Source organism: Phragmites australis, chromosome 3 (assembly GCF_958298935.1).
Source record: "Phragmites australis chromosome 3, lpPhrAust1.1, whole genome shotgun sequence".
Lineage (NCBI taxonomy): Eukaryota > Viridiplantae > Streptophyta > Magnoliopsida > Poales > Poaceae > Phragmites > Phragmites australis.
The window spans coordinates 32,339,568-32,366,060 of record NC_084923.1 but is presented as its reverse complement, the minus strand read 5'-3'; the positions used below and the strand labels follow the sequence as shown (position 1 = coordinate 32,366,060).

The window sequence follows — 26,493 nt, the reverse complement described above, 5'->3', positions numbered from 1 at the left end:
CAACGTCGTCCCCTTCAGCCTCTCGAAGTCTAATGTGGCAGATGCACTTCGTTGAATTTTTTAATATATATATATATATCTCGAAAAACCATTTTCGGCACACCGTGTACCGAATACAAATGCTAGAATTATACATACAGAAAAATATTATCTATTTTATTAAATACGCTCAAATATAATGTATAAATTCGTATTTTTTCCCCGTCTGACCCTCATGGCAGCGTGGGAAGTTGGGACCCTTCGTATCCGCAGACTCCGCACCCGCAGCTTTCCCGTAACGGGATCGCCATTTCTTACCGTTCACGTGACGACGGTGCCGTCCAGCCGGAGTGCCGGACCCAGTCCGCACCCACCGTCCAGTGGACCCCACGCCCCCACGCCTCCCCCCACACCCACCCCACCCCACCACCGCCCGCTGACCCCCTCCGCCTCCGGCGACCCGGACCCCGGCCGGAGGAAATGGCGGCGTGGTGCCCCGCGGAGTCCACCAAGCCGGTCTTCGTCGGGATCTACGGCGCCGTCCTCGGTGGCTTCGCCGTCTCCGCCCTCTTCTTCCTCCTCTCCTCCTCCTCCCTCTCCGCGCCACCGCTCCCATTCCCCGCGGCCGCCACCTCCCCCGCCGCCGCCAACATCTCCGCCATCGCCCTCACCCCAGCCCAACCCGAGACCATGTACAACCGCCCCATCTGGAAGCCCCCGCCGCGGGGAGCCCGGATGCCCCCACCACGCGCGTTCCGCCTCACCCGCGACATGGTCCGCGCCCGCGCCCGCGACGGCGTCATCGTCGTCACCTTCGGCAACCACGCCTTCCTCGACTTTATCCTCACCTGGGCGCGCCACCTCACCGACCTCGGCGTCGACAACCTCCTCGTCGGCGCCATGGACACCAAGCTGCTGCGGGAGCTCTACCTCCGGGGCGTGCCCGCCTTCGACATGGGCAGCAGGATGGCCACCGAGGACGCCGGGTGGGGCTCGCCCACGTTCCACAAGATGGGCAGGGAGAAGGTGCTGCTCATCAACGCGCTCCTGCCATTCGGGTACGAGCTGCTTATGTGCGACACAGACATGGTGTGGCTCAAGAACCCATTTCCCTACCTCGCCCGGTACCCCGACGCTGATCTCCTCACGTCCAGCGACCAGGTCATACCCACCGTCACCGACGACAGCCTGGAGAACTGGAGGGAAGGTAATTGCTAACATGACATAGGTTGTGAATCTTGCTACCTGCTAAGTTGTTAGTGTTGTTGTTTATCAGTCTCTTTTCGGAGCAGCTCAGCAACTAACTGCACATTGCATCATACATTTAGAGTCGAGAGGAGAAATGGTGTGATCTGCATATAACTATAATAATCACGCCAAAAGAATCTTTAGATATTGGAGGTCCTTATGGACCTTATCACCTGTACCCCCCAATCTCCATGGACAAAAGAATCAACATTATGATTTCACCCTCAAAATTATTTATTTTCTGCTTCACCCTCAACACCTGGGCATGTGCACATTCCTGCTCTCTAGTGTCTTTTTATGATTCTAGTAAGTTCCAAACTGCAACATTGTACGTGCATTGATAGTTCCCCAACTTTTAGGTAAACTATTCTATCATCTTTTGGATTAGCTACACAACTGATGATGCTAGTGTTAGGGAATGGGTAGGCTACGGTAGCACAAAATAAAATTTTCTACCGCATTCAACCAGGAAACCTTACGAGTAGGGGATCATATATCATTACCACTAGACACGTACCACATCGGAAGAAGAGTTGGAGCAGACCGGTCTAATGTCGTTCGCGTCGATGTAGAGGAAGTAGCCGAACTCAGCAAGGCAATCGTCCCTTCCACGTGATCTCCTACTCGAGTAGATGTAGGTGATAGACTTCCTAGTCGGGTGTGTTCCAACTTCCGACTCGGAACAAAAGTCAAATTGGCAGCTTTGAGTTCAAGTTGTCAAGCTGATCAGTGCTACAATTGTAGCAACGTCTCTACGGTATCCATATGCCCTGGGGTGGAACGTTGAGCGCCGGTGTGCTAGCACCGCTCGCGTGACTAGGCTTTTTGGGACGTCGGGCGGAGGGGCGTGGCTAGGATTTGGAGTGGTTGAACCGTACACACCCTCACCCCACGCCTCCCCATATATAGAGCCCACTAATGGGCTTCCACGTTGGTAGCCCATTAACTAGATTACTCGGATGCTCTTTTGTATCTCCCATAATTTTCACCGACAACTCGTCCATTTAACCATATGTGGAATAAGATTATTTTTCCTGTCTAGCATACTGTCAATACGCACCATTTTCATAAATGGAATCGGATCCTTCCGACATATTTTTACATTTGTAACAAGTATACAATTAATCACTCATCGCTGTTATCTTATGCACAGTTACTGGTGCACTCAATATTGGTATTTTCCATTGGCGACCCACTGAACCAGCTAAAAAGCTGGCTGAAGATTGGAAAGACCTAGTCTTATCTGATGATAAGTTGTGGGACCAGAATGCTTTTAATGAACTTGTACACAAAGTTTTTGGACAGTCAGTTGAAGGAGAAGATGATCTTGTATATTCTTATGATGGGAAACTGAAGCTGGGAGTACTACCAGCAAGTATATTCTGCAATGGCCATACATATTTTGTGCAGGTAGGAGTATATTTTATTTGGGATTAGCAATTAGAAATAAATTATGCATGTGAAAACACTTTTTTGGTTAGATACTAGTTGTATCATATCTTTTGATGCTCTTTAGATGTTTTTTTGTTTACATTCTTTTGCTAGACCCATTTTTTGTACCTGTGTTCATAGACCTTTCCCCCCAGATTGCAGTTGTTGTGTCCATAGTGCCCTATTGTCCTATTGATAATTAACTGTTCTGTTTATTTTTCTTGATTGTCAGGGCATGCATCAGCAGCTTCATTTAGAACCATATGCTGTGCATACGACTTTTCAGTATGCGGGTACTGAAGGAAAGCGCCATAGATTACGTGAAGCAATGCTTTTTGTTGATCAGCCATCATATTATGACTCTCCAGGTCTATTCACTAGTTTATCCATGCGATTTGTAAAATGTAGTCTACCTTTGGGAATAGGGGCTCATGATTATATGTTATCTCAAAGTCACCAGTCACCTAATGGCTCCAGAGATATTAAAATACCAATTAAAGAACACCACATTTAATAATAAAAATATTTTTCTTTATTTCTTTCAATGTTCGCGTAGATGGTCATCTAGCGCGTCTAGACGACTACTAGATGCTAGTTGAGGGCTTGCTGTCCAGTTTAGTTGAGGGCTTGGCGTCCAGTCTAGACGCGTCTAGATGATAACTATACATAGTCACAGGGTGACTGTCTGTACGTTTAGCGTCTAGATGAACATTGATTCCTTTTAAATCTTCATGGGTTGCTCAACTGCCTAAAATGGAAGTGCCTACCAATAGTCATGTAGTTTCCACATGCTGCTATGTCATCATGTTCTTATGCTGTCTGGTCTCATGTTTCAGGAGGTTTCCTATCATTTAAACCTAACATTCCAAAAAGTTTGCTGTTAGATGGTGCTCATACTGTTGAATCTCATTTTGCATTAGTTAATTATCAGGTATCTTCGTCCATATATATCTGATCAAATTACCGGTTGCATTTCTGTTATTTATACTTACATGTGTTTTTATCTAATTAGTCATATGTTTGATAATTTTCAGTTGAAGCAAATAAGAACTGCACTTGCGATTGCGTCCTTGTTAAAGCGGACACTGGTTGGTGAAACCTCTCTTTGCTGTACTAATCTGATTCATACATCATGACTGTCTTCTGCTCAGCAGCTTTTTAGTGTTACATTATTAACATGCATGATTGTGGATTAAATAGAGATGCATAGGTGGAAGCATCTCACTGAACTCAATTTGTCCCAGCAACATTGGCTTCATTAATTTGATCTCTTCCCAGAAATTTTACTTGCCTATCTATTAACTTCAAAGCAGAAGGTTGAAATGAGTACAAATGTAGCGTTCTACCTTAATGCAAATTTTACAACTCCATGGTACCGACAAATTTTCCATTAGGGCAAGGTAGAGTTACTATGGTGACAAATTTGATATTTTTTTTTTACCTGAAACCATAGGGGAGCTCCCTTCGGCATATATATATTAAATAAAAGGTTACAAGAGGCTATGTACTATGTAGAAAGCAGAGGGGGGAAGAATTTACAAAGCTAGAGATTAGAAGGAGTCAAGCCATGCAAAAAGAAGGGGGCGATCAGAAGGCTTTGCGCTAAGTATAACTAGAGCCAAATCAGATTTAAAGACAGCTCGGCATGCTTGGACTGTGGGGGTTGGTATTCCTGAAAATTTCCCATTGCATTGGATCCAGATACTCCAAGCGCCGACAATGAAAACTTTCATGAACATTTTTTTCTGTTAAAGCTGCCTCTGCCATCAAAACTTTGATATTTCTTTCTGCTGTGTTGGACGAATGGATGCGTAAAGAGTTCCAAAATCTTCTGCTGTAAACAAACTAGATGTTGAACATTTACTTACAGTAGGTGCTTGCTTACAGTGAGGATAAGACATAATTATCATATGTTGCTATCTTCTATTACTACTGGAGGTAGTAGGTTTTTGAAGTATTATCTAGCTTTGTTTTTGTTCTTCGTACATGTGGATGTCCCTTTTCTGACTACAGTTTGTACTTTTAGGTAATGCCTCCATTATGGTGCAGGCTTGACAGAATGTGGTTTGGACATCCTGGAGTTATGGAAGGAACAATGACCAGACAACCTTTTCTCTGCCCAATGGATCATGTACTTCAGGTAATGCTGTAAGGAAAAATCACTTTTTTATAATGCGGTCTTGTTGGAGCAAGAGTTCGTCTTGTCCTAGCAAGTACGGCGAGAGTTTCTTCTAAAGAGAAGACTCAAGCTTAGAGACGAAGTTTAAGAAGAAGGAACACCACGAATGTATTGATGGTAGAAAAAATGGATCGATCTGTGAGAGTATCACAGCGTGACTTGGTGTTTTTTCACCTCTGTGTCTTTCTGCCGTCTAGCCCCCTCTAGCCTAGGCGACCATGGCTCCTATTTATAGGGTCGTGCGTAGCTTGGCGTACAAGTTATCACAATGTACAAATATCTGGGATCTGATCGAATTACTGGGCCTTGTCTCGGATAACTACTTTCTACCCTCCATGGGAGATAAATATTTACCGTAGTAACCATCGCGGTGCCTGCACCCTGAGGGGTGAGCGGGTCGCCAACTACGGCCCGGCGCCGCACTGTCAGGGGTGTCAGGATAGCCTCCATTACGCTGAGCACTCATCACGCTCCACCACCAGTACCATACTCATGACCTAAGGTGTGGCCGAGACGTAGAGCAATAGAGGCTCTCCCTCGGAGGGGGCCACCAGTATGGGCGGCAAGATGAGATATTTCTTTAAGTCGCGGAAGACCTGCTCGGTCTTCGGCGTCCAGTCGAAGTGACTGGTCTTCTTCAGGAGTTTGAAGAGGGGGAGTCCTCGCTCCCCGAGCTTGGAGATGAAGCATCCGAGGGCCGCCATGCAGCCAGCGAGGCGCTGAACTTCCTTGAGTCGAGCCGGGGGTCGCATTTGCTCGATGGCCCGGATCTTCTCTGGGTTGGTCTCGATTCCTCGGCTAGAGACCAAGAAACCGAGGAGCTTGCCCGCAGGCACCCTGAAGACACTTCTCGGGGTTGAGCTTTAAGCGGGTAGTGCGGAGACTGTTGAAAGTCTCGGCTAGATCTTCCAGCAGGGTGGCGTGGTCTCGGGATTTAACCACGAGATCGTCAATGTAAGTCTCGACGTTGCAGCTAACCTGCGAATCAAGAGTAATGCGCACAGCACGCTGGAAAGACAACCCAGCGTTGCTCAAACCAAATGGCATTGATACATAACAATAAGTCTCCACCGGAGTGGTAAAAGAAATTTTTTCTTCATCCTCTACGGCCATGCGAATTTGGTGATAACCAGAGTTTGCATCTAAAAAACATAAAAGATCGCACCCCGCGGTTGCATCTACGATCTGATCTATGCGGGGTAAAAGAAAATGATCTTTTGGACAAGCCTTGTTTAAGTCGGTGTAGTCGACGCACATGCGGAGCTTGCTGTTGGTCTTCGGGACGATGACTGGGTTTGCCAGCCACTCGGGGTGGAGGACTTCTCGGATGAAGCCGGTGTCAAGGAGCTTACTTGCTCCCAGATGAACTCCTGGCGCTCGGACGCCTGCCGCCGAACTTTTTGCCTCACTGGCTGTGCGTCCGGGCGCACAACAAGGTGGTGCTCGATCACCTCCCTAAGGATCCCGGGCATATCGGACGGCTGCCTTGCAAACACGTCGATGTTAGCCTGGAGAAAGGCGACGAGCGCGCTTTCCTATTTGCCGCCTAGGTCACCGCCGATTCGGATGACCTGGGAAGCGTCTTCGCCCACCACGACCTCCTTCGTAGGAACGGAGGCGTCGGCAGCGAGTCGGGGTTTGGATGAAGAGGGTCCCAGGCCCCCTGGGTAACCTTCGACCTCGGCCCGAGCTGAGACCAAGGCCGAGTATAGCTGCTCGGCGCAGGAGACGGCGCTGCCGGTCTCGACTGGTACGGAGATGGGGCCTGCTGGGCCTGGCATCTTGACCATGAGGTACGTGTAGTGGGTGACCACCATGAACCAAGCGAGCGTCCGCTGCCTTGGCGCACTTGTTGGCCAACGCGAAGAGTTCCGCGGTGGTCTCGACTTCGTACGTGCCCAGCTTTTCGAGCATCCGCTCGTCGCGGATACCCTGCTGGAACGTGATAATGATGGCGTGGGGGGGTTATATGCGGGATGGTGTCGCGGACTTGGCTGAAGCGCTGTATGAAGCGCCGCAACATCTCCCCCTCCTGCTGCTTGACGGCGTGGAGGTCGCACTCCAGGCCGGGGCGCGTGAACGTGCCCTGAAAATTAACCACAAACTGATGGCAGAGGTCATCCCAGGAGCCGATGGATCCTGGGGGTAAGTTCATAAGTCAAGAACGGGCAGAGCCCCTCAAGGCTACGTGGAAATAATTAGCCATCACTTTTTCACTGCCGCCAGCCGCTTGGACAGCGGTGGTGTAGATTTGGATGAACTTGACGGGGTCGATGGACCCGTCGTACTTCTCCGGCAGTTCTGGCCGGAACTTGGTGGGCCAGTTGACCCGGCGGAGCTCGCTGGTGAAGGCGTGGCAGCCTGTGCCGTACCCTGCTGCGCGGGCAGCGCCCCTGGGCGGTGAACGTCGGCGAGCCGGGGAGGGCTGGCATGGAGGAGGCTTGGTCCTCGGCTTCGACCTCATGCCGGGATTCCCGTTGGCGCTCAAGGGTGACGCGTGTATCTTCGACGGCTCTCCGCTCGTTGAGATGCAAGCGGAGGTCCTGAGCTCCGAAAGTGGCTAGGGGGGTGGCACTCCACTTGGAGGCCCCCCCGGCCGGTTCGGCCGCCACCTGAGGATGGACCGGCCTTGGTTGCGCCGCGGTGGGAGGTGGCCCGGGAGCTTTCGGCCAACACCTGACGGTGAGCCGTGCCCACCAGAGCGGCCACCTCCTGGAGCCAGCGGCCCTCTGGGGTTTCCCCCGCCGCCTGGACTGGCGGGTGCCTGAGGAGAGCTTGCGCCGCAAGCAGCGCACTCCCGGGACTGGCATCGCCGAAGGCGAGCCTGCGCCGTAACAGCGCCCGGCCCTATCCAGACGTGGACTTCGCGGCAGGAGTTTTTGCCACTTGCTGACGGTTAGGCGGTGCGCTTGTAACGGCGGCGGCAGCCCTGCTGGGCCCAGCGCCATGGTCCCCACGAGAGGGGAGCGCCGTGCGGGCAAACTGTGGCTGCTGCTGAGGAGCAGCAGCGACTGGGGCCTCCTGTGCGAGGGGTTCCATTTCTTCACTGGAGCTGGAGCTGGTGTGTCGGAGACGATGGCCACCTGCCATTTTTTCTGCAGGAAAAACAAAACAAATTCAAGGATGCAACCCTCCTACCTAGCGCGCCAGCTGTCGGAGGGTGAACTCCTTAAGCAGGGATTTGGAGGGACTCCCTTTGAGATTCGGCCGTGGGGATGATTCTGAATCTGTTTTGCGGGTGAAATAAATGGGCGTAAATGCGATGGCAGGTGGAATGAAAGAATCGAATGCAGAATGCAGTAAATGCTCAGGTGAGATTTTTAGACAGGTTCGCGCCGCACTGAGTGTAATACCCTACTCCTGTGTGTATGCTATAAATGCTCTGAGAATGTCTCTCAGAGATGTTGCTATTTGCAAGAATATTTGTCTATCCTAGAGCTTCGGGCTCCTTGTTCTTTGGTGATCTCAGCTTCTGTGCTTGTACTGGACCTCTGTCTTCCTCCTTTTCCTCGATCCCAGAATCCCTTTTTCTGTGTCGATCGGCCCTTCCTTAAAGAAAGGGAGGGCACAAGTTCCAAGGCGCCATAAATGGAAAGCAACCATCATGAGCTGCTACGCGAAGTGACCGGGGGGTGTTGAAAACGCGCCCCCGTCCGGTCTCGTTCGTCATGATGTCGTTCTGCAACGGGCGCCGCGGAGAGGGCCCACCAGGCAGCCACCGAACGGTCCGGCGTGCCTGCTCGGTCTTGTACACCTGACACAGCAGGGCGGCAGGCGGGGCGCCTTGGGCTTTGCGATGTTATCCCGAGGCACGCCGGATGACGCGGGATGGGACTCGTGCATTAAATGTCCCCACGCCTCCCTGCCAGGCCGTGGCAGGGACTGACACCGAGCGTGGCAGGAGCAGTTGGAAGTGACAGGCCACACGCCCTCTTAAATGCAACATCGGGCTGTTCGGGTCCTCGGGGAACCGAGTGCTCGGGGGCCACTGTTCACGGCCCCGAGCACTCTCTCCCGAAACTAACTTCCTTGGGTCCTCGGGGTACTCGGGTGCTCGGGGGCCACTGTTCGCAGCCCCGAGCACACCCTTCCCGGTACTCGGCTTTCCTGGTCGTCGGGGGACTTTAGTGCTCAGGAGCCACTGTTCACGGCCCTGAGCACTCTTCCCGGCGCTTGGTCTTCTCGGATCATAGGGGAACTCGGGTGCTCGGGAACCACTGTTCATGGCCCCGAGCACCCTCTCCCGGGACTTAGTTTTCTCGTACCTCGCGGAGATAATCCCCGCGGGAGGGCGACACGTGGCAAACTGCTGATCTGGCCTCGGGACTCGGGGACCCCTGATTCCTGTGTCACCGACAGCCTGTCCAGCACGGAGACTTAAGCATTCAAGATGCTAGAGCGGTCTTTGCCTATCCGCTATGTAGGTTAGCGAGACCTTAAAGATGGCGGACGGAATGTCTGTCCAGCACGGAGACTTACGTCTTCAAGATGCTGGAGCGGTCTTTGTCTATCTGCCATGTAGGTTAGCGAGACCTTAAAGATGACGAACGGAATGCCTGTCCAGCACGGAGACTTACGCCTTTAAGGTGCTGGAGGGTCTTCGTGGGTTTTGTGTGGAGTTTTTTTTTTTGTAGGCTTGGTGGCTATTTGCGGGTGTGTAAACCTATGGTTTTTTATTTTTCTGTACCTTCGGAGAGGACTGAGCCTAGGGCTCCCTACGCATAGTGTTCCAGCAAGTACGGCGAGAGTTTCTTCTAAGGAGGAGACTCAAGTTTGAAGACGAAGTTTAAGAAAAAGGAACACTACGAATGTATTGATGTTAGAAAAAATGGATCGATCTGGGGGGAGTATCACAGCGTGACTTGGTGTTTTTTCACCCCTGTGTCTTTCTGCCGTCTAGCCCCCTCTAGCCCAGTGATCGTGGCTCCTATTTATAGAGCCGTGCGTAGCTTGACGTACAAGTTATCATAATGTACAAATATCTGGGATCTGACTGAATTACTAGGCCTTATCTCGGATAACTATTTTCCTCCTCCCATGGGAGATAAATATTTACCCTAGTAACCATCGCGGTGCCTGCACCCTGAGGGGTGAGCCGGTCGCCAACTACGGCGCCAGGCCGCACTGTCAGGGGTGTCAGAGTGGCGTCCACCACCCTAGGCATTTAATGCTGGTCACTTCTTTACAGGCATAGTATGACCGGTGCTCCCTTCTGGCAAATCTTTTCAGAGGCTTGATGACTCACCTTGTAGCCTCCGGGAAGCCGGCTCGAGCAGCTGGAGACGGGGGCCTCGAGAGGCATAGCTTCGGGAGGTGAAGGCTTCGGAAGGTAGGACTCTGGAAGGCCAGTGCTTCGGGAGGCCGAGTCTTCGGGGGACCAAGGCTTCGGGAGACCGAGGTTTCGGGGGGCCAGGCTTCGGGAGGCTGAGCCTTCGGGAGGCCGACGCTTCGGAAGGTTGGGCTGGTTAAGTCAAGGGGCCGTCGGGGGTCCTTAACAACGACCCCCAACAGGCCTATTTTTTTCTGCCGCATCGTTTTGCTTCAACTTGTGTTGAGTGAATTATTAGCAAAGGCGTGGCTTTTGTGAACTTAGTAAGGATTCTTCGAATACCTGTGGGCTATTGTAATTCAATCGTATAATTTACATGTCTCCTTTCATAATTTCATGAGTCGCCGGTTGATCATTATATATGCTAATATGCGTAGTTGGCTAGAATGCAGTAGTTTCAATGATGTGATTAGTTGCTATAAGAGCATTATAATTACGAAAATTATCAGGAATAAGTTCATTCAATGGGCCCCGCTTTTCATGTTCTGTTAAACGCAGTATCTGTTGTTAGTGATAAAACTGGGGTGTCATGTTAGATGTCTCAATATACCTTGTATTTGTGAATTTTCCTATACATTTTATATACGAATTTAACTATCACAAGAAAGAAAAAGGTGGTGAATTAAGGATATCGGTAGAGTTAACAAGGGTATTGTGGAAAACTCCTACGAAATGTGAAACTGATAAGTATGTGTGAACGAACACAATTTTTTTTACCGAATACCAATTATCTGTCAATGGAGCAGTAGATAGGAACATAGTGCTTCACACCAACTTGTCAGCAATTGAGTGAAATAAAGTTGCCCCTACTTGCCAGTACGTGATAGATAGGGCACACAAGTCACAGGTGCAGTGATGGATATACCCTGAGTGTTTTGTTGTCCACTTAAATGAGGATCACTTCACCCCCTGAGGCTGGTTTGTAGGTGGTTTTCCATGGTAGTGAGTTCATTAAGTCCATATCACTGGCTCTGCCATGATGGCCCTGCATGCCACCATCCTCCCCCCTCCCCCTGCGGCACACACGTTCTCTCAACCGAACTCTATGTTTCTCTGAACCCTCTCTTCTCCACGTTTCTAATTAAGCCAACTGTGCCAAACCCCATATGGGGAACCAGAGGAAGGCCATCCGTTTGAGAGGTAGAACCAGATTATTTTGGGTTTAGGAGTCATATGCATGCAATATGTAGTTGGAACCACATGATTTGCATCTATCTTACAAGCCCAGGAACTAAATGCAAGACCATTGAGATCAATGACCACAAGCACAAGCATTGGGCACTAGTCTACAAGTTGTAACACAATGGGTGGTGCTTCTAGAACGCTTGCATAGCACTGTGGTGCACAAGGCACTGTGTGGTGATACTCAACATGGCTTGCTGTAGTGTGGTGTGCGTCAAGGAGGTGCGTACATTCGTGTAGTAGTTGAACCTGCTGCTGCCCCCTGCCTACAGCAATGTCGAGCTTATCACCATGCTTGCTGCAAAGAGCTTCCGGAATAATCTCACTACCATTGTTTTCTTCATGCCCCTCCCATACCACTGCCAGCCACCCTGTGGCCACCAGCACTGAAGTGGAGTTTTGGGACTTGTTCCCGTTGCTAAACTTCACCTCCTCAAGTGCAGCCGTCGATATTACTGGCCCAAGCTTGGTGCGCACCTAGAGCCGTTCCTAGAGTTAGCCTCCCTCATTGTTGTTTCTGACTGAGCATCTGTGCTTACCCGAGTCCGCCACCATTAGTGCCACCGCCCACCGATGCCGCTAGCCAACTGCACTCATTAGAAATCAGCTTTCAAAGTGCCACAAGACGTCACCTGCTTGTTGTCGTTTTCTGTTCATTAAAATGCCCAAGAAGAATCAATCATTTGATGGCGATGTGGAAGGCTAATATGGCAAAACCGGTGGCATGTATTGTTAACTTGCTAAAACTTCCCTTTTAAGAGGTGAAGTGATTTGGTACTAGAAGTCTAGTGAGTGATATGGGCTACTTCAAAGTTTTGGGGTTAAAGGAGAACAATAATACTTTGTGGGAGTAAAGAGGATATTCAAAATATTCATCTTGGATTCATATTGTGTGATGTAACATACTCTAGCACTGGTCTTGCTTGTGACTTGAAATATATTGTACTCTCTTCGGTCCTTGTTATATGGCATATTACCTTTTCAATTGTTCCAAAAGATAAGGCATACATGTAGATTAATGATAGACTATTTCCAAGACTATCCATACTAACCGCCATCTCCCATCTTTCCAAAGAACTTAATGGATTGGTAGTCAAGTCATGGTCTTATGGATTCCTCAAACATAGATTTACTAAACTCTGTTCCTGGTCAAATATCTCCTGGAAAAGTTGTCGGAGGGAATAGCTAGATAATTTTTGTACTTGAACCATTGAGCAAAGTTTTCTTAATCAATATTTCTATATTACAGGTACATGTTATGCTGAACGACTTGCCCAAGGAAGAATTTGGTCCACATATTGATTTCAGAGAGTACTCCTTTTTTGAGAATCCGTCATTGCCGAAACAGGTATTATCACGTGATTTGCAGTCATTTCATATTGAATGTTTGACGACAACAGAGGTGAGCATGAGTTCTAATTATTTCTATTTGGAGTATGGAATTAGGTGAAAGAGTCATTACTTGAGGTTCAGCTCTGCGATGATCATAGTTCCAGATGCTCCACAGCTAATGAAACCAATAAACACAGAATCCTTTTACCAAGGAATAGCACAGAACAAAAGGTAAATCATGATTTCTTCTTCCCCGTGGAGTTTGTTGTTTTGATGAAGTCTAAAAGTACAACTTATATCAATGGCCAGACTCGTCTCAACATTATAATCTGTCCTTTCGGTTCCCTTAGTTTTGAATTTTCGTACAGAGAACTTGAAGAGATAGCTAGAGGAAAGGTTTTGAGAACCAAAAAAAGTGGAAACAGAGAATAAATCTGAAGTAATAAGCCATTTCATGCAAACTCAGAAACGCTGTTCCACTTTTGAAGGTAGGAAATGTTGGTCTTCTATTTGTCACTACCACTGAAGGGTCCCAACCGCTACTATCAAAAGAAATGAATGAAAGAAGAAAAAAACACAAGGAAAACCAATGTCAGAGTAGGTGTTTATCACTAGAAATCACTAAACAAAGGTTTACAAAGACTGTAAACTTTGAACTAATATAGTTAGCTATTGTGACATTTGCTTTATTGTTTGAGAGCTTCTGGAAATGGCATATGCTGGAGTTTGTGCCTTTTCTCCCTTTCTTTTTTGCAGCTGTTGAATGTCTTCTCATCATATAAGAATGTCAAAATCATACAGTTCTCATCTATGGTTGATGCGTTCGGAGGTTTTGCTGATGCAGTAAGCTGCTGTTTATTTTTCAGTGTTGCTTAAAGTTATGAATAAGATCTCCCATCTTACCACTCGTTATTAAAACCAGACTATGCAGACGAAGTTCCGTAATCGTGTGAAGAGGTATGTGGGCCTATGGTGCTGCGTGCAGTTCTGTGAAATAGGGCACATATATTATGATATGTACTGGGATGAGAAACCAGGGTGGAAGCCACGCCCCCCGGAGACTAGGGAACAGGACCATCCGCCTTGGTCATGACATCAGAGGTACAAGAAAGAGACTAACTACAGGTTCACTCATATTACAAGAGCGGCGTGCTTCTTTCTGCTGGAAATCCATCGAGACTATTCGGACCTACTTCTTGCCTTGAAGAAACGAAATGGGGGTCAGTTTTTGAGTTCTACTTTTCTGTAGGTGATTCACTTCTGGCAAAGCAGTTGCCCCTTGTTCTGTTCCTTGTTCCTATGGATGGTTTACATCAGACTAATCATGGGCTCTGTCGATATTGGTTGATGTAAAGTTTAGATCGTGGTGTAAAACTGCTGTATCGTTCATAGTTCTTTGGTCAAGCAACCTGATGAATTCGACTGAAGCTAGCCTCAATGAAAAACAACAATCTCTAACTGGTCCATGATATTTGGGCACGAAGCGGAGATTTTTCCATTAGGATAAGTTCACTATTTTTTTTTTTTTGTCAAATATTTGAGATGATTTGAACAGAAACTGAATTTGTATAGTTTTCCCCTTCCATTTTTCATGTTCATTAAAGAGAAACATAGAACTAAGTACACCCATTCTTCATATTCATTAAATCGAGATAAGAGTTTACAAATTACAAAATACCTACCCCATGAACTCATGACGTTGCAGCCGGACTTTAGATTTTACAGATCTTGAGCAACCCGGTGGCTTGAGGTTGAGGGTGCGCAGGCAGGACTAGCGTCCAGGGAATCAGGACCTGAGCATATCCTTAGACCGGCTCGGTTCTGGAAATTTGCCAGCCTCTAGGCTAAAAACCTTAGGCCTTTTATCTTGGGATATTTTCAAATTCAAATGGTTCTTGTTGGAGATAGGATCGGGCTTAAATCTTCCATGCATCTGGTATGTAACATCCTGAAACTGGGAATGTCACTAGAAAACAAACTATGAAATAATTTCTTGATGTTATAGGATCCAAGCTGTCGTAGGGATCTCGTTGCAGCGAACAACCCCAGAGGTCGGTAGGGATCTCGTTGCTGGTGTACACAGTTTCTACTTAGGGAAAATTGCAAATTCCTCATCCCCAGAGGTCGGTTGGAATTTCGATCCCCACCTCCTACAACATGTGTTTGTTCTTGTCGCAGCGAACAACCCAATAGCCCAAAAATGATAACATCATCCTGCCAAGGCACCAACCCGTCATTCCTCGGTTCCATTGGTGGTTACCTCCCGGTCACAGCCATGCTTGCCACCGCGACCTCCTAATTGGATCCGCGCGCCACCAATGCCATTCCCAATAGAGGTGGAGTTGTATCTTACTAGAAGTCGACGCCACAATGTAGCCAGTTGCCACCGCTCCCCGATAACCTTAGAAAGTTTTCAAGATCAAATAGAATGTTTTTGTGAATTGGATTGGAAGTTCTTCTAACTAATTTGGAAAGTTTTCATTAGTGGATTAAAAGTTTCTTCAAATTGATTCGAAAGTTTTGTCCATTCAAAGTTCTTTCTCATATTGGTTGAAAGTGTTTTTCGGCCAGCAACGACAACATAGGGTGGGAGGTCGGAGGTGGTGGAGGGGCACGACAGTGGTGGTGTTGGACAAGACAAGGTGGGGCAGGTGGAGGAGGAAGTAGAGGAAGAGAGGGAGACATATTTGTCATTTTGTTGTCTAAGGGGTTGTTTGGTTCCTGCCCCCAAGAAGCCAAGCTAAAATTTGGTTATACCAAAACTGGGATCATACCAAGTAGTGTTTGGTTTGAGGCTAAGTCAATTTTTTGGCCAGCTAAAAATCGGTGTGGCCATTTTAGGTGTCAAAATCTTGCTAAGCTTTGCTAAAAATTTGGCCAGCCAAAATTTTCAAGGTGCGGCTAAATTTTGGCTTTGAACCAAACAGAAGCCAAATTTTTTAGGCGTTGCCAAATTTTGGCTTGGCTTCTTGGAGGCAAGAGTCCCTAAAATCATTGGCTTCGACTGGTTGCACCACACGTTCGCGATATAGCTGCCCTGCTAAAAGTTGATTGTTGTTTGAAATTTTCCTTGGTGGCCATTTAATATTAATATGGGCTTTTTTGGTGGTGTGGACACCATGACAAGTCAACTTGACTATTTGGATGCAGGGCCAGCCTTGACATCTCAGTGGTCCTAGGGCAAAAAAAATTGGAGACTCCTATAAAAAATAATATTTATATTTCAATTGAAAATCAAATATATGATACATTTAGAAGTGCACAACAAAGACAATGTTTTTTTTTGGTGATAACAGTAATACATTAAGAAGTAAAAAAATATAGTATTTAACTACTAAGGAGAACACTTTTTAGAGAATATTGCAGTAGCCAAAGCATGAAAGGAGCTCATCATACAATAATTAGATAAGGAACAAAAACATATGGAACGATCGGAAGATGGAGACTTCAACCGTGGGACATTTCATAGTTGAAAAATAACCTAAAAAAAGAAAAATCAAATTATCTTCAGAAAATTAGTGAAAGGCTACAATTCAGATAATCAAAATAAACAACTAAGAAAAAACTTGCCATAAAATCACATGTTGCAACGGCAATCCCCTTCTTACTAAGTGGTTTAGGCCTTCTCACTCTACAGCTTCACCTCGACTCTGTGGACTCCGGTGACTGGTCAAGGTATTGAAGAGGTGAACGGGTGATCTATTTAATAACAAATGAAGCATCAAATAGGAAGGGGAAGAAATAGCACCTTGTATGCAACAGCTAATTGATGAATTATGGATTAAAGCCGCTGCAAATCAAAGTAATTGAAGCCGGGTTGGTTGGGAATCCATGAAATCGAGATATTCTCCTCCATTAATTGCGGCGACATAAGATGGAGAATGTGAGGCGATTGATGCGGCGTTCAATTTTGGGAAACAGAGAAGAGGAATTTAGATGGGATTGGAGCACGCCCGCACGGGCTACTTGTCGTCTCATTCATTGGTTACGATAGCATGACATGCGAAGAGCACAAGCAAGAGCATCAACTCCTTCTACTGAGGGCTTGGGTTGGACCATAATCTCTCTTTGTGTAGTTGCCTTTGAGCCTATACATTTACAGGGCTACGTATTACATACATACCTGAGTTGGGGCCCCTAGGCCGTTGCCCCTGCTACCTTGCCTAGGGTCGACCCTGTTCGGATATCCACCTATGTAAGAATTCTATGTCAACAAAATATACTTTTCTAGAAGAGACTTGTATTGCTCGATGATACTTCTAAGATAACACTCATTTGTGTGACGTCGAATACCATTGGTAAGGTTCTCATAGCCATCAGGGCTGGTCCTGGGCAAGGGCAACAGGGGCGACAACCTAGAGCCCCCAAAAGTTAAGGGCCCTGACCCAGATATGTATGTAGTATGTAGTCATGTAAATGTATAGGCCGAAAGACAACTACTAAAAGAGAGATTATCTCCCAACTCAAACCCCAACAGAATAAGTTATTGCCCATTCTTGTGCTCTTCACTTGTCACATGTCGTAACAAACGAATGAGATGACGGGTAGCCCATGCGACGGTGCCCCAAAACCCTCTAAATTCCTCTTCTCTCTTTCCCAAAATCGAATGCCGCAGCAATCGCCTTGTATTCTCTACCTTATGTCACTACAATTAATAGAGGAGAAGATTTTAATTTCAGAGATTCCCATCCTACCCGGCTTCAATTACTTCAATTTGCAATGGTTCTACTCCACAATCCATCTATTAGCCGTTGCATACAAGATGCTACTTCTTCGCCTTCCTACTTGAGACTTGATTCATTGTTAAATATATCACTAATTCACTTCTTTAGTACTTCACTAGTCACCAGAGTCTAGAGAGTGGAGGTGGAGCCGTAGATAGTGGCCGGCCTAGCAAAGGGTCATGGGTGTACAAATGTACACCCAACTTTAAAAAAAAAAAATTAGTATATGTCATATGTCAAAAAATTAGTATATGTTATATTCTACTTGATCCAGTTAATAAAGAACCCAACAGCCCAAGTGGTCAAGCTCAAGACACGGCTATGGCCAGCCCAAATGGATCGAGCAGCCCAGCTAACATCTAGAACTCTACCAATCACCCGACCACCACTCACCACTAGCCTAATCGACTGTGACACACACTTGCAAGAGTCAAGATGGAGTGTGGTGGCAACAATGCGAGCCTCTGTAGCACTAGCGAGATGCCGGCGGGGGCGCCATGGCTTGGGCTCATTCTTGACCGAGATGGTGTTGGTGACTGTGACGGCTTCGACTCCCTCTGAGACACCGGTGGCCACGGATATGGCCCGCAACGCTGTGAGAACCTCTTACACGAACCCCTTTTATGGTGTGATATCTAACTTTGAATTTTTGGTTGGGTCTTTTTGGCTTTCATTGTTTGCAAAATTTTGACTAGGGTTTGCGTGTTCCTTTGGAGTAGGTTTTGTGAAAACTTGCAGGCAAGGTTAGTGTTCTAGTGTCTAGGGTTCATTGCAGATTGAGATTTTATATTTTTAATTATCAAAAAAATTAGCTATATGTAATATACTAATGTAATATGTTCACCTAAGTTACAAATCCTAGGCTTGCCACTGGCCGTAGAGTGAGAAGGCCATAACTACTTAGTAAGAAGGGGATTGCCGATTGTTGTTGCAACTTGCGATTTCATGGCAAGATTTTTCTTAGCTATTTATTTTGATTATTTGAATTATAGTCTTGCACTAATTTTCTGAAGATAATTTGATTTTCTTTTTTTATGTCATTTTTCAACTATGAAATGTGCCACGGTTAAAGTCTCCATCTTCCGGTCATTCCAAGTCCTTTCGTTCCTTACTTAATTATTGTATGATGAGTTCCTTTCATGCTTTGGTGCTACAATATTCTCTAAAAAGTATTGTCTTTAGTAGCCAAATGCTATATTTTTTATTATTAATGTATTACCCTTGCCACCAAAGAGCATTGTCTTTGTGGTGAATTTCTAAATGTATCAAATACTTTATTTTCAGTTGAAATATAAATATTATTTTTTAATGTGGGCCTTCAATTTTTTCACCCCAGAGCCACTTAGATATCAGAGCCAGCCCTGACAGCCATCAAACCGTGGTATCCACCTCACCAAAAAGATGGGCACGTCACGGGAGAAAAGAGCTCGGAGATGTGCAACAATTGTCAACATGTAGTGGGCATTGTCAACTTGTAGTGGGCACATGCAGAGATTTCTATTGGATGATGTGGATCGCGCTCTTGGTCGCTTCCTAGAAAAAAAATGCAGACCCCCCTTCCCTCAAAGAAAAAAAACAAACAAACAAGAAGATGTTCGCTTCCGCCGCTCTCGTGTCCACCTCCGTCCTCCGATCTCTGGGCATAATGCCGCCGCAGCTCCCCCACCTTCAGGTTCAGCAGGTCTCTCGTAGGTTAGCAACTTAGCATCATCTCCACCCCGATCTCCTTATCCTTCTTCCTCATCGTTCCGATTCTCGCTGTCCTTAGGAGGCTTGGTTCGTGCCTGCCAACTGCTCGGCAGAATGCCTCAGACGAGATGCTATCCACAGGCGCTTTACCAAAGTGATCGCCCAACTAGTTACGTTCTTGGAGCACTACGACTAGACTTTGCCATGCCAGCTGCTGCCTTGTGTCTGCGCCAATGCAAAGGTGAGGCCCTGAAAATGACACTCCACGTCTGCACCAAGCGTAGCCCAAGAATTTTCTATTGGAAATCAATGGAATGTAATTATTTGGTGCTGGAAACAGAGGCACTGTAGGACAAAACAAAGCGTCCTGAGTGGCCAGCAAGAGAGACGAGACTCTGTTGCGTCGATGGGAAAAAAATATCGGTAAATAAAATTTATCGGAGGTCACCGACAAATAATATTTATCCGAAATATCAGATATACCGGATAAAATTTAAACAAAATTCAAATAAAATTTAAACAAACTCAAACAAAATTTGAACAAAATACCGGTAAATACCGTATATATTTTCTATCGGTGCCCACCGATAAAAAGGATAAATCGGGTTTATCACTGCATACAAGGTGCTACTTCATCGCCTTCCTACTTGAGACTTGATTCGTTGTTAAATATATCACTAATTCACTTCTTTAGTACTTCACCAGTCACCAGAGTCTAGAGAGTGGAGGTGGAGCCGTAGATAGTGGCCAGCCTAGCAAAGGGTCATGGGTGTACAAATGTACACCCAATTTTTTTGACAAAAAAATTAGTATATGTCATATTCTACTTGATCCAGTTAATAAAGAGCCCAACAGCCCAAGACACGACTATGGCCAGCCCAAATGGATCAAGCAGCCCAGCTAACATCCAGAACTCTACCGGTCACCCGACCACCACTCGCCAGTAGCCTAATCGACTGACACACACCCTTGGCAAGATTCAAGATGGAGTGTGGTGGCAACAATGCGAGCCTTCGCAGCACTAGTGAGGTGCTGGCGGGCTGCCACGGCTTGGGCTCATTCTTGACCGAGATGGTGTCGGTGACTGTGACGGCTTCGACTCCCTCTCTGACATCGGTGGCCACGGACATGGTCCACAGCGCTGTGAGAACCCCTTACACAAACCCCTTTTTTGGTGTGATCTCTAACTTTAAATTTTTGGTTGGGTCTTTTTGGCTTTCATTGTTTGCAAAATTTTGACTAGGGTTTGCATGTTCCTTTGGAGTAGGTTTTGTGAAAACTTGCAGGCAAGGTTAGTGTTCTAGGGTCTAGGGTTCATTGCAGATTGAGATTTTATATTTTTAATAATCAAAAAAATTAGCTATATGTAATATACTAAAGTATTATGTTCACCTAAGTTACAAATCCTAGGCTTGCCACTGGCCGTAGAGTGAGAAGGCCATAACTATTTAGTAAGAAGGGGATTGCCGATTGTCGTTGCAACTTGCGATTTCATGGCAAGATTTTTCTTAGCTATTTATTTTGATTATTTGAATTATAGTCTTGCACTAATTTTCTGAAGATAATTTGATTTTCTTTTTTATGTCATTTTCCAACTATGAAATATGCCATGGTTAAAGTCTCCATCTTCCGGTCATTCCAAGTGCTTTTGTTCCTTACCTAATTCTTGTACGATGAGTTCCTTTCATGCTTTGGTGCTACAATATTCTCTAAAAAGTATTGTCTTTAGTAGCCAAATGCTATATTTTTTATTATTAATGTATTACCCTTGCCACCAAAGAGCATTGTCTTTGTGGTGAATTTCTAAATGTATCAAATACTTTATTTTCAGTTGAAATATAAATATTATTTTTTAATGTGGGCCTTCAATTTTTTCACCCCAGAGCCACTTAGATATCAGAGCCAGCCCTGACAGCCATCAAACCGTGGTATCCACCTCACCAAAAAGATGGGCACGTCACGGGAGAAAAGAGCTCGGAGATGTGCAACAATTGTCAACATGTAGTGGGCATTGTCAACTTGTAGTGGGCACATGCAGAGATTTCTATTGGATGATGTGGATCGCGCTCTTGGTCGCTTCCTAGAAAAAAAATGCAGACCCCCCTTCCCTCAAAGAAAAAAAACAAACAAACAAGAAGATGTTCGCTTCCGCCGCTCTCGTGTCCACCTCCGTCCTCCGATCTCTGGGCATAATGCCGCCGCAGCTCCCCCACCTTCAGGTTCAGCAGGTCTCTCGTAGGTTAGCAACTTAGCATCATCTCCACCCCGATCTCCTTATCCTTCTTCCTCATCGTTCCGATTCTCGCTGTCCTTAGGAGGCTTGGTTCGTGCCTGCCAACTGCTCGGCAGAATGCCTCAGACGAGATGCTATCCACAGGCGCTTTACCAAAGTGATCGCCCAACTAGTTACGTTCTTGGAGCACTACGACTAGACTTTGCCATGCCAGCTGCTGCCTTGTGTCTGCGCCAATGCAAAGGTGAGGCCCTGAAAATGACACTCCACGTCTGCACCAAGCGTAGCCCAAGAATTTTCTATTGGAAATCAATGGAATGTAATTATTTGGTGCTGGAAACAGAGGCACTGTAGGACAAAACAAAGCGTCCTGAGTCGCCAGCGAGAGAGACGAGACTCTGTTGCGTCGAATTTTTAAAGGGAAAAAAATATCGGTAAATAAAATTTATCGGAGGTCACTGATAAATAATATTTATCCGAAATATCAGATAAAATTTAAACAAAATTCAAATAAAATTTAAACAAATTCAAAAAAAATTGAACAAAATACCGGTAAATACTGTATATATTTTCTATCGGTGCCCACCGATAAAAACGATAAATCGCCGAAAAAGTTTTCCCCTGACTGGAAAGCCACTGCTATTCAGGCAGCTGCGCTGGACATACGCCTATACATGCACGTGGACAAAAGGGTGGGCACAGCCGGAAAGTGACGCGACGTGCCCTGCTCCAGGTCGCCGCTCCTGTCCCCCTCCCCGCGGAGACCGGCAACTAAACCAAGAGAAGACTCCAACGGCGTCCTCGCCACTCCGTCAATGGCACGCACCCGTCACGGGGTTAACTACTCCCCTGGGCGTTGGTAGCCTTGTCATTTGTCAAGCAGCATCTGCTAAGTACTACAAGTAGCACTCATGCCGTTGCTGCTACATACTAAGCTGCAACCGCCCGCCATGGCGATTCCTCCAGCAATCTTGCTGTTGTTGCTCCTGTCCTCCTCCTTCGCGTCCATCTCCTTGGCGCTCGCAGCGGCCGCGGGAGAGGACGGCGACGAGGATGCCGCAGCTCTACTTGCCTTTAAGGGCGCCGCGCTCGGCGGCAGTGGCAGCCACGGCGCGCTCGCGTCTTGGAACGGCAGCGCCTCGACGTGCAGCTGGGAGGGTGTGACGTGCGGCCGCCGACGACGGGTGGTGGCGCTGAACCTGACCTCCTACGGCCTCTCCGGGACCCTCTCGCCGGCCGTCGGCAACCTGTCGATGCTACGGACGCTCAACCTGGGCTCCAACTGGTTGCGCGGCGACATCCCCGCGAGCCTTGGCCGCCTGCGCCGCCTCCGGACGCTCGACCTGAGCGTCAACACCTTGTCCGGCGTGCTCCCCGGCAACCTGACCTCCTGCACTAGCTTGACACGCCTGGTCCTCGCCAGCAACCACCTCACCGGGCGTGTACCGGCCGAGCTCGGCGACACCGTGACACGGCTCCAGGTGCTCGCGCTGAACAATAACAGCTTCACGGGGCCCATCCCTGCGTCGGTGGCGAACCTGACGTCCCTGTACTACCTCAACCTCGGGATCAACATGTTCGAGGGCCCAATACCTCATGAGCTCGGCTACAACATCCCACGCCTTGGGTACATCGACCTCTGCGACAACAGACTGTACGGCAAGCTCCCGCCGTCCCTGTACAATCTGTCATCGATGAAGAGCTTTGACGTAGCAAAGAACGTACTGCATGGAAGCATTCCTGCTGATATCCATGATAAGCTCCCTCAGTTACAGTTTTTGGCGTTGTTCGAAAACCAGTTCACTGGGGCAATCCCTTCCTCGGTCTCCAATCTCACTGACCTCAAAGTCCTTGAGCTATCAGGGAATGGATTCAGTGGCTTCGTGCCTCATGATTTAGGGAGGCTGAAATTTCTGCAGAATCTGCAGCTGAATGGTAATAGGCTTAAGGCAGGGAAGACGGAGGGGTGGGAATTCATCGATTCATTGGCAAACTGCAGCCAGCTAGAGGTTCTAGTTCTCAGTTACAACGATTTCACAGGACAGCTTCCTGTTTCAATAGCTAACCTCTCGACGACTCTTCAGGTGCTTGAACTAGCTGACCTTGGAATCTCTGAGAGCATCCCCTCAGACATTGGCAATTTGATCGGTCTAAAAACACTACATCTGGTGGATACTAACATATCAGGTCTAATTCCGGAGAGCATTGGGAAGCTGGCAAACCTGACTGAGCTATCCCTGTACAACAACAGCTTGTCAGGCCTTATACCATCATCTGTCGGAAATCTCACCAAGCTGATCAAGCTATTCGCGCACGACAACAACTTGGAAGGGCCTATCCCAGGGAGCCTCAGTAAGCTCAACGGGCTGATCGCTCTTGATTTTTCAATCAATTACCTCAACGGTTCGATTCCTAAAGAAATTTTTGAGCTACAGTCTCTTTCGTTGTTCTTGAACTTATCACACAACTCCCTCTGGGGACCACTTCCTTTTGAAGTTGGCAATTTGGTTAACCTCAATGTTCTGAGTTTGTCAGGAAATCAGTTGTCTGGGCAGATACCCAAAAGTATCAGCAATTGCATAGTTCTAGAGGTACTTTTATTAGACAATAACTCATTCCAAGGAAGTATTCCTCAGTCTCTGGGTGACATTAAGGGGCTCCGCATACTGAACCTAACCATGAACAAGTTTGCTGGTGTGATCCCTAATGTCCTTGGTAGCATCCACAACCTGCAAGAGTTGTATTTAGCGTACAACAACTTGTCCGGACCGATCCCAGCATATCTACCGAATCTGACATCGCTGTCGAATTTGGATATATCCTTCAATGATCTGAATGGCGAAGTACCCAAAGAAGGTATTTTTAGGAACTTGACTTACTCGTCGATAGCTGGAAATAATTACCTTTGTGGTGGAATACCTCAGCTTCACTTAGCTCCATGCTCTATGCCTGCTGTCAAAAAGAACAGTAAAAGGTTGTCGAGGTCTGTTAGAATAGCTCTGGCAGCAACTGGTGCACTCCTGTTCTTTGCTTTGTTAACTGCAATTATTCAGTTGATCCATAAAAAGCCTAGACAAAAGCAGAACAGCCAGTTCCTAGCCCCAGTAATCTTGGATCAATATGAAAGAGTTTCTTACCAGGAATTGTCAGATGGGACCAAGGGATTTTCAGAGGACAATTTGCTTGGAAAAGGAAGCTATGGGACAGTCTATAAATGTATGTTCTTTGATGAGGGAACTATTGCTGCTGTGAAGGTGTTTAACCTTGAACAGTCTGGATCTACTAGAAGTTTTCTGGCTGAATGCAATGCACTACGAAGGGTGCGCCACCGTTGTCTCATAAGGATCATCACGTGCTGCTCAAGCATCAACCACCAAGGTCAAGAGTTCAAGGCACTGGTTTTCGAGTTCATGCCCAATGGTAGCTTAAATTGTTGGCTTCATCCAAAATCTAATGTGCCCACTATGAGCAATACCTTGAGCCTAACTCAAAGGCTGGATATTGCTGTTGATATTATGGATGCCGTAGACTATCTTCATAATCATTGCCAGCCACCAATCATTCACTGCGATCTAAAGCCAAGCAACATCCTTCTTGCAGAAGACATGAGTGCCAGAGTTGGAGATTTTGGCATATCAAGAATCCTATCTGAAAGCTTTAGCAAAACCCATCAAAATTCAAATAGCACAATTGGAATAAGAGGCTCCATTGGCTATGTCGCTCCAGGTAACTGAAATTGTTGTGTTTTGCTCTTTGTTTATTACCCTCTCTCTTACACAAATTTGACATGTTGATTAATCTGAACTCTTGCAAAATATTTGTAGAGTACGGGGAAGGTTGTGCCGTCTCCACCCTTGGTGATGTTTATAGTATTGGCATATTGCTGCTTGAGATGTTTACAGGAAGGAGCCCAACGGACGATGTGTTCAGAGATTCATTGGATCTGCACAAATTTTCAGAATCTGCTTTTCCTGACAGAATCTTAGAGATAGCTGATCCCAAACTGTGGGTGCACTTAGACACCAATGATAGCATCACAAGAAGTAGAATTCAGGAGTGTTTGCTTTCAGTCATTGGGCTGGGCTTGTCCTGCTCCAAGCACCAACCTAAAGAGCGAATGCTGATAGGTGATGCAGCCATCGAGATGCATGCAATCAGAGACGAAGCATACCTGATGTTTGCTGGTTCTCTTGCAGTCGATATGGAAGGGGAAGGATAAGCAACACCTGTGCAGCACTTTGCAGAAAAAGCGAACAACTAGATCTGAAGATTGTGCAAGAATAACATACACTGCAGATGGCGACTTGCCAGAAACAAGTTGACGCTGCAGTTGTAGCATTCCGTTCTTAACATCCTACCCTGCATTAAGTTTATAGAATGTTTAGTAATTGTATGGATAAAATGGAATCCAGAGGTCTTCTGATGTACACATTACATTGGCAAGAAGACTTTTTATGTGGAAAATATCAGCAAGCTGAATGTTGATCTTGTGTCCTAACCAGTGGAACAGCAGCTCATCTCTGTAACCACAGGTTGTGCCAAGCCTTACAGTCAGCTGCTTCGTCTTAAGTCTGAACCAAAAAAGAAAAAGAAAAATGAGAGAAGCCAAATCGTTTGCTTGCAACAAAATTTTATTTTATTTTATTTTTTGATGGGCTGTTCCTTGAACTTTCGAAATGGTCGGTCTGAATTATTCTCCGTTGCTCCGTACTAGTGAGAAAACAGAAGCATATTGTTGATGTTCACCCATTAATGCGGTAGGTGAGTTGGGTTCAGAACGCCGTGAGATATGTCCATATCCTGGGTGGACGTTAGAGCATTGGGAGGACTAATATTTCTTGCATGCAGAAGTAAGATGGATATGCGCAGTAACATGCTTAAATAATTAGGAATCGGAGTCATTGGGAGAACAAAAGATGCAGACTGTTCCATTAATCTGTCTACCAATTGCTTTGAATAATTAGACTCCCATCATGCGTGGATGGAGGAGAAAGTGTCCCATTAGCGACCAATCTCCCTCAGCTTGAGATTCGACTCGGTCGGTTGGCCCTTCCTTCTAGAATTCCTCACTCATTTGGGGTTTGGAGCGAGATGGCGCAACATCATCTGCAGTCTTTTGTACAGCCTCTACACGTGTGTTACTGAGTGGGGAACTCAGTGATGCATT

At 46.7% G+C, this 26,493-nt stretch overlaps 2 protein-coding genes across 4 annotated transcripts; both read left to right on the top strand.

Annotated features, from left to right (window-relative positions):
* The first annotated feature begins 249 nt into the window (after positions 1-249).
* On the top strand, positions 250-14,265 carry LOC133912823 (arabinosyltransferase XEG113-like). Of its 2 annotated transcripts, XM_062355746.1 has the most exons (10): positions 252-1,186; positions 2,381-2,637; positions 2,891-3,026; positions 3,495-3,589; positions 3,693-3,746; positions 4,685-4,798; positions 12,598-12,696; positions 12,795-12,911; positions 13,437-13,523; positions 13,603-14,265. In XM_062355746.1, exons 1-10 carry the CDS (start codon positions 460-462, stop codon positions 13,771-13,773), a joined length of 1,857 nt encoding a protein of 618 aa, XP_062211730.1. In that variant the 5' UTR covers positions 252-459; the 3' UTR covers positions 13,774-14,265. The 2 variants fall into 2 exon arrangements, with proteins under 2 accessions (XP_062211731.1, XP_062211730.1); XM_062355747.1 differs by lacking the exon at positions 13,437-13,523 and having other exon boundaries at positions 250-1,186; positions 13,547-13,773.
* A 7,927-nt stretch (positions 14,266-22,192) lies between these two features.
* On the top strand, positions 22,193-25,814 carry LOC133912822 (probable LRR receptor-like serine/threonine-protein kinase At3g47570). 2 transcript variants are annotated; one of them, XM_062355745.1, is made up of 3 exons: positions 22,193-23,335; positions 23,411-25,052; positions 25,151-25,814. In XM_062355745.1, exons 1-3 carry the CDS (start codon positions 22,238-22,240, stop codon positions 25,543-25,545), a joined length of 3,135 nt encoding a protein of 1,044 aa, XP_062211729.1. In that variant the 5' UTR covers positions 22,193-22,237; the 3' UTR covers positions 25,546-25,814. The 2 variants fall into 2 exon arrangements, with proteins under 2 accessions (XP_062211729.1, XP_062211727.1); XM_062355743.1 differs by having other exon boundaries at positions 22,193-25,052.
* The last annotated feature ends 679 nt before the right edge of the window (positions 25,815-26,493 follow it).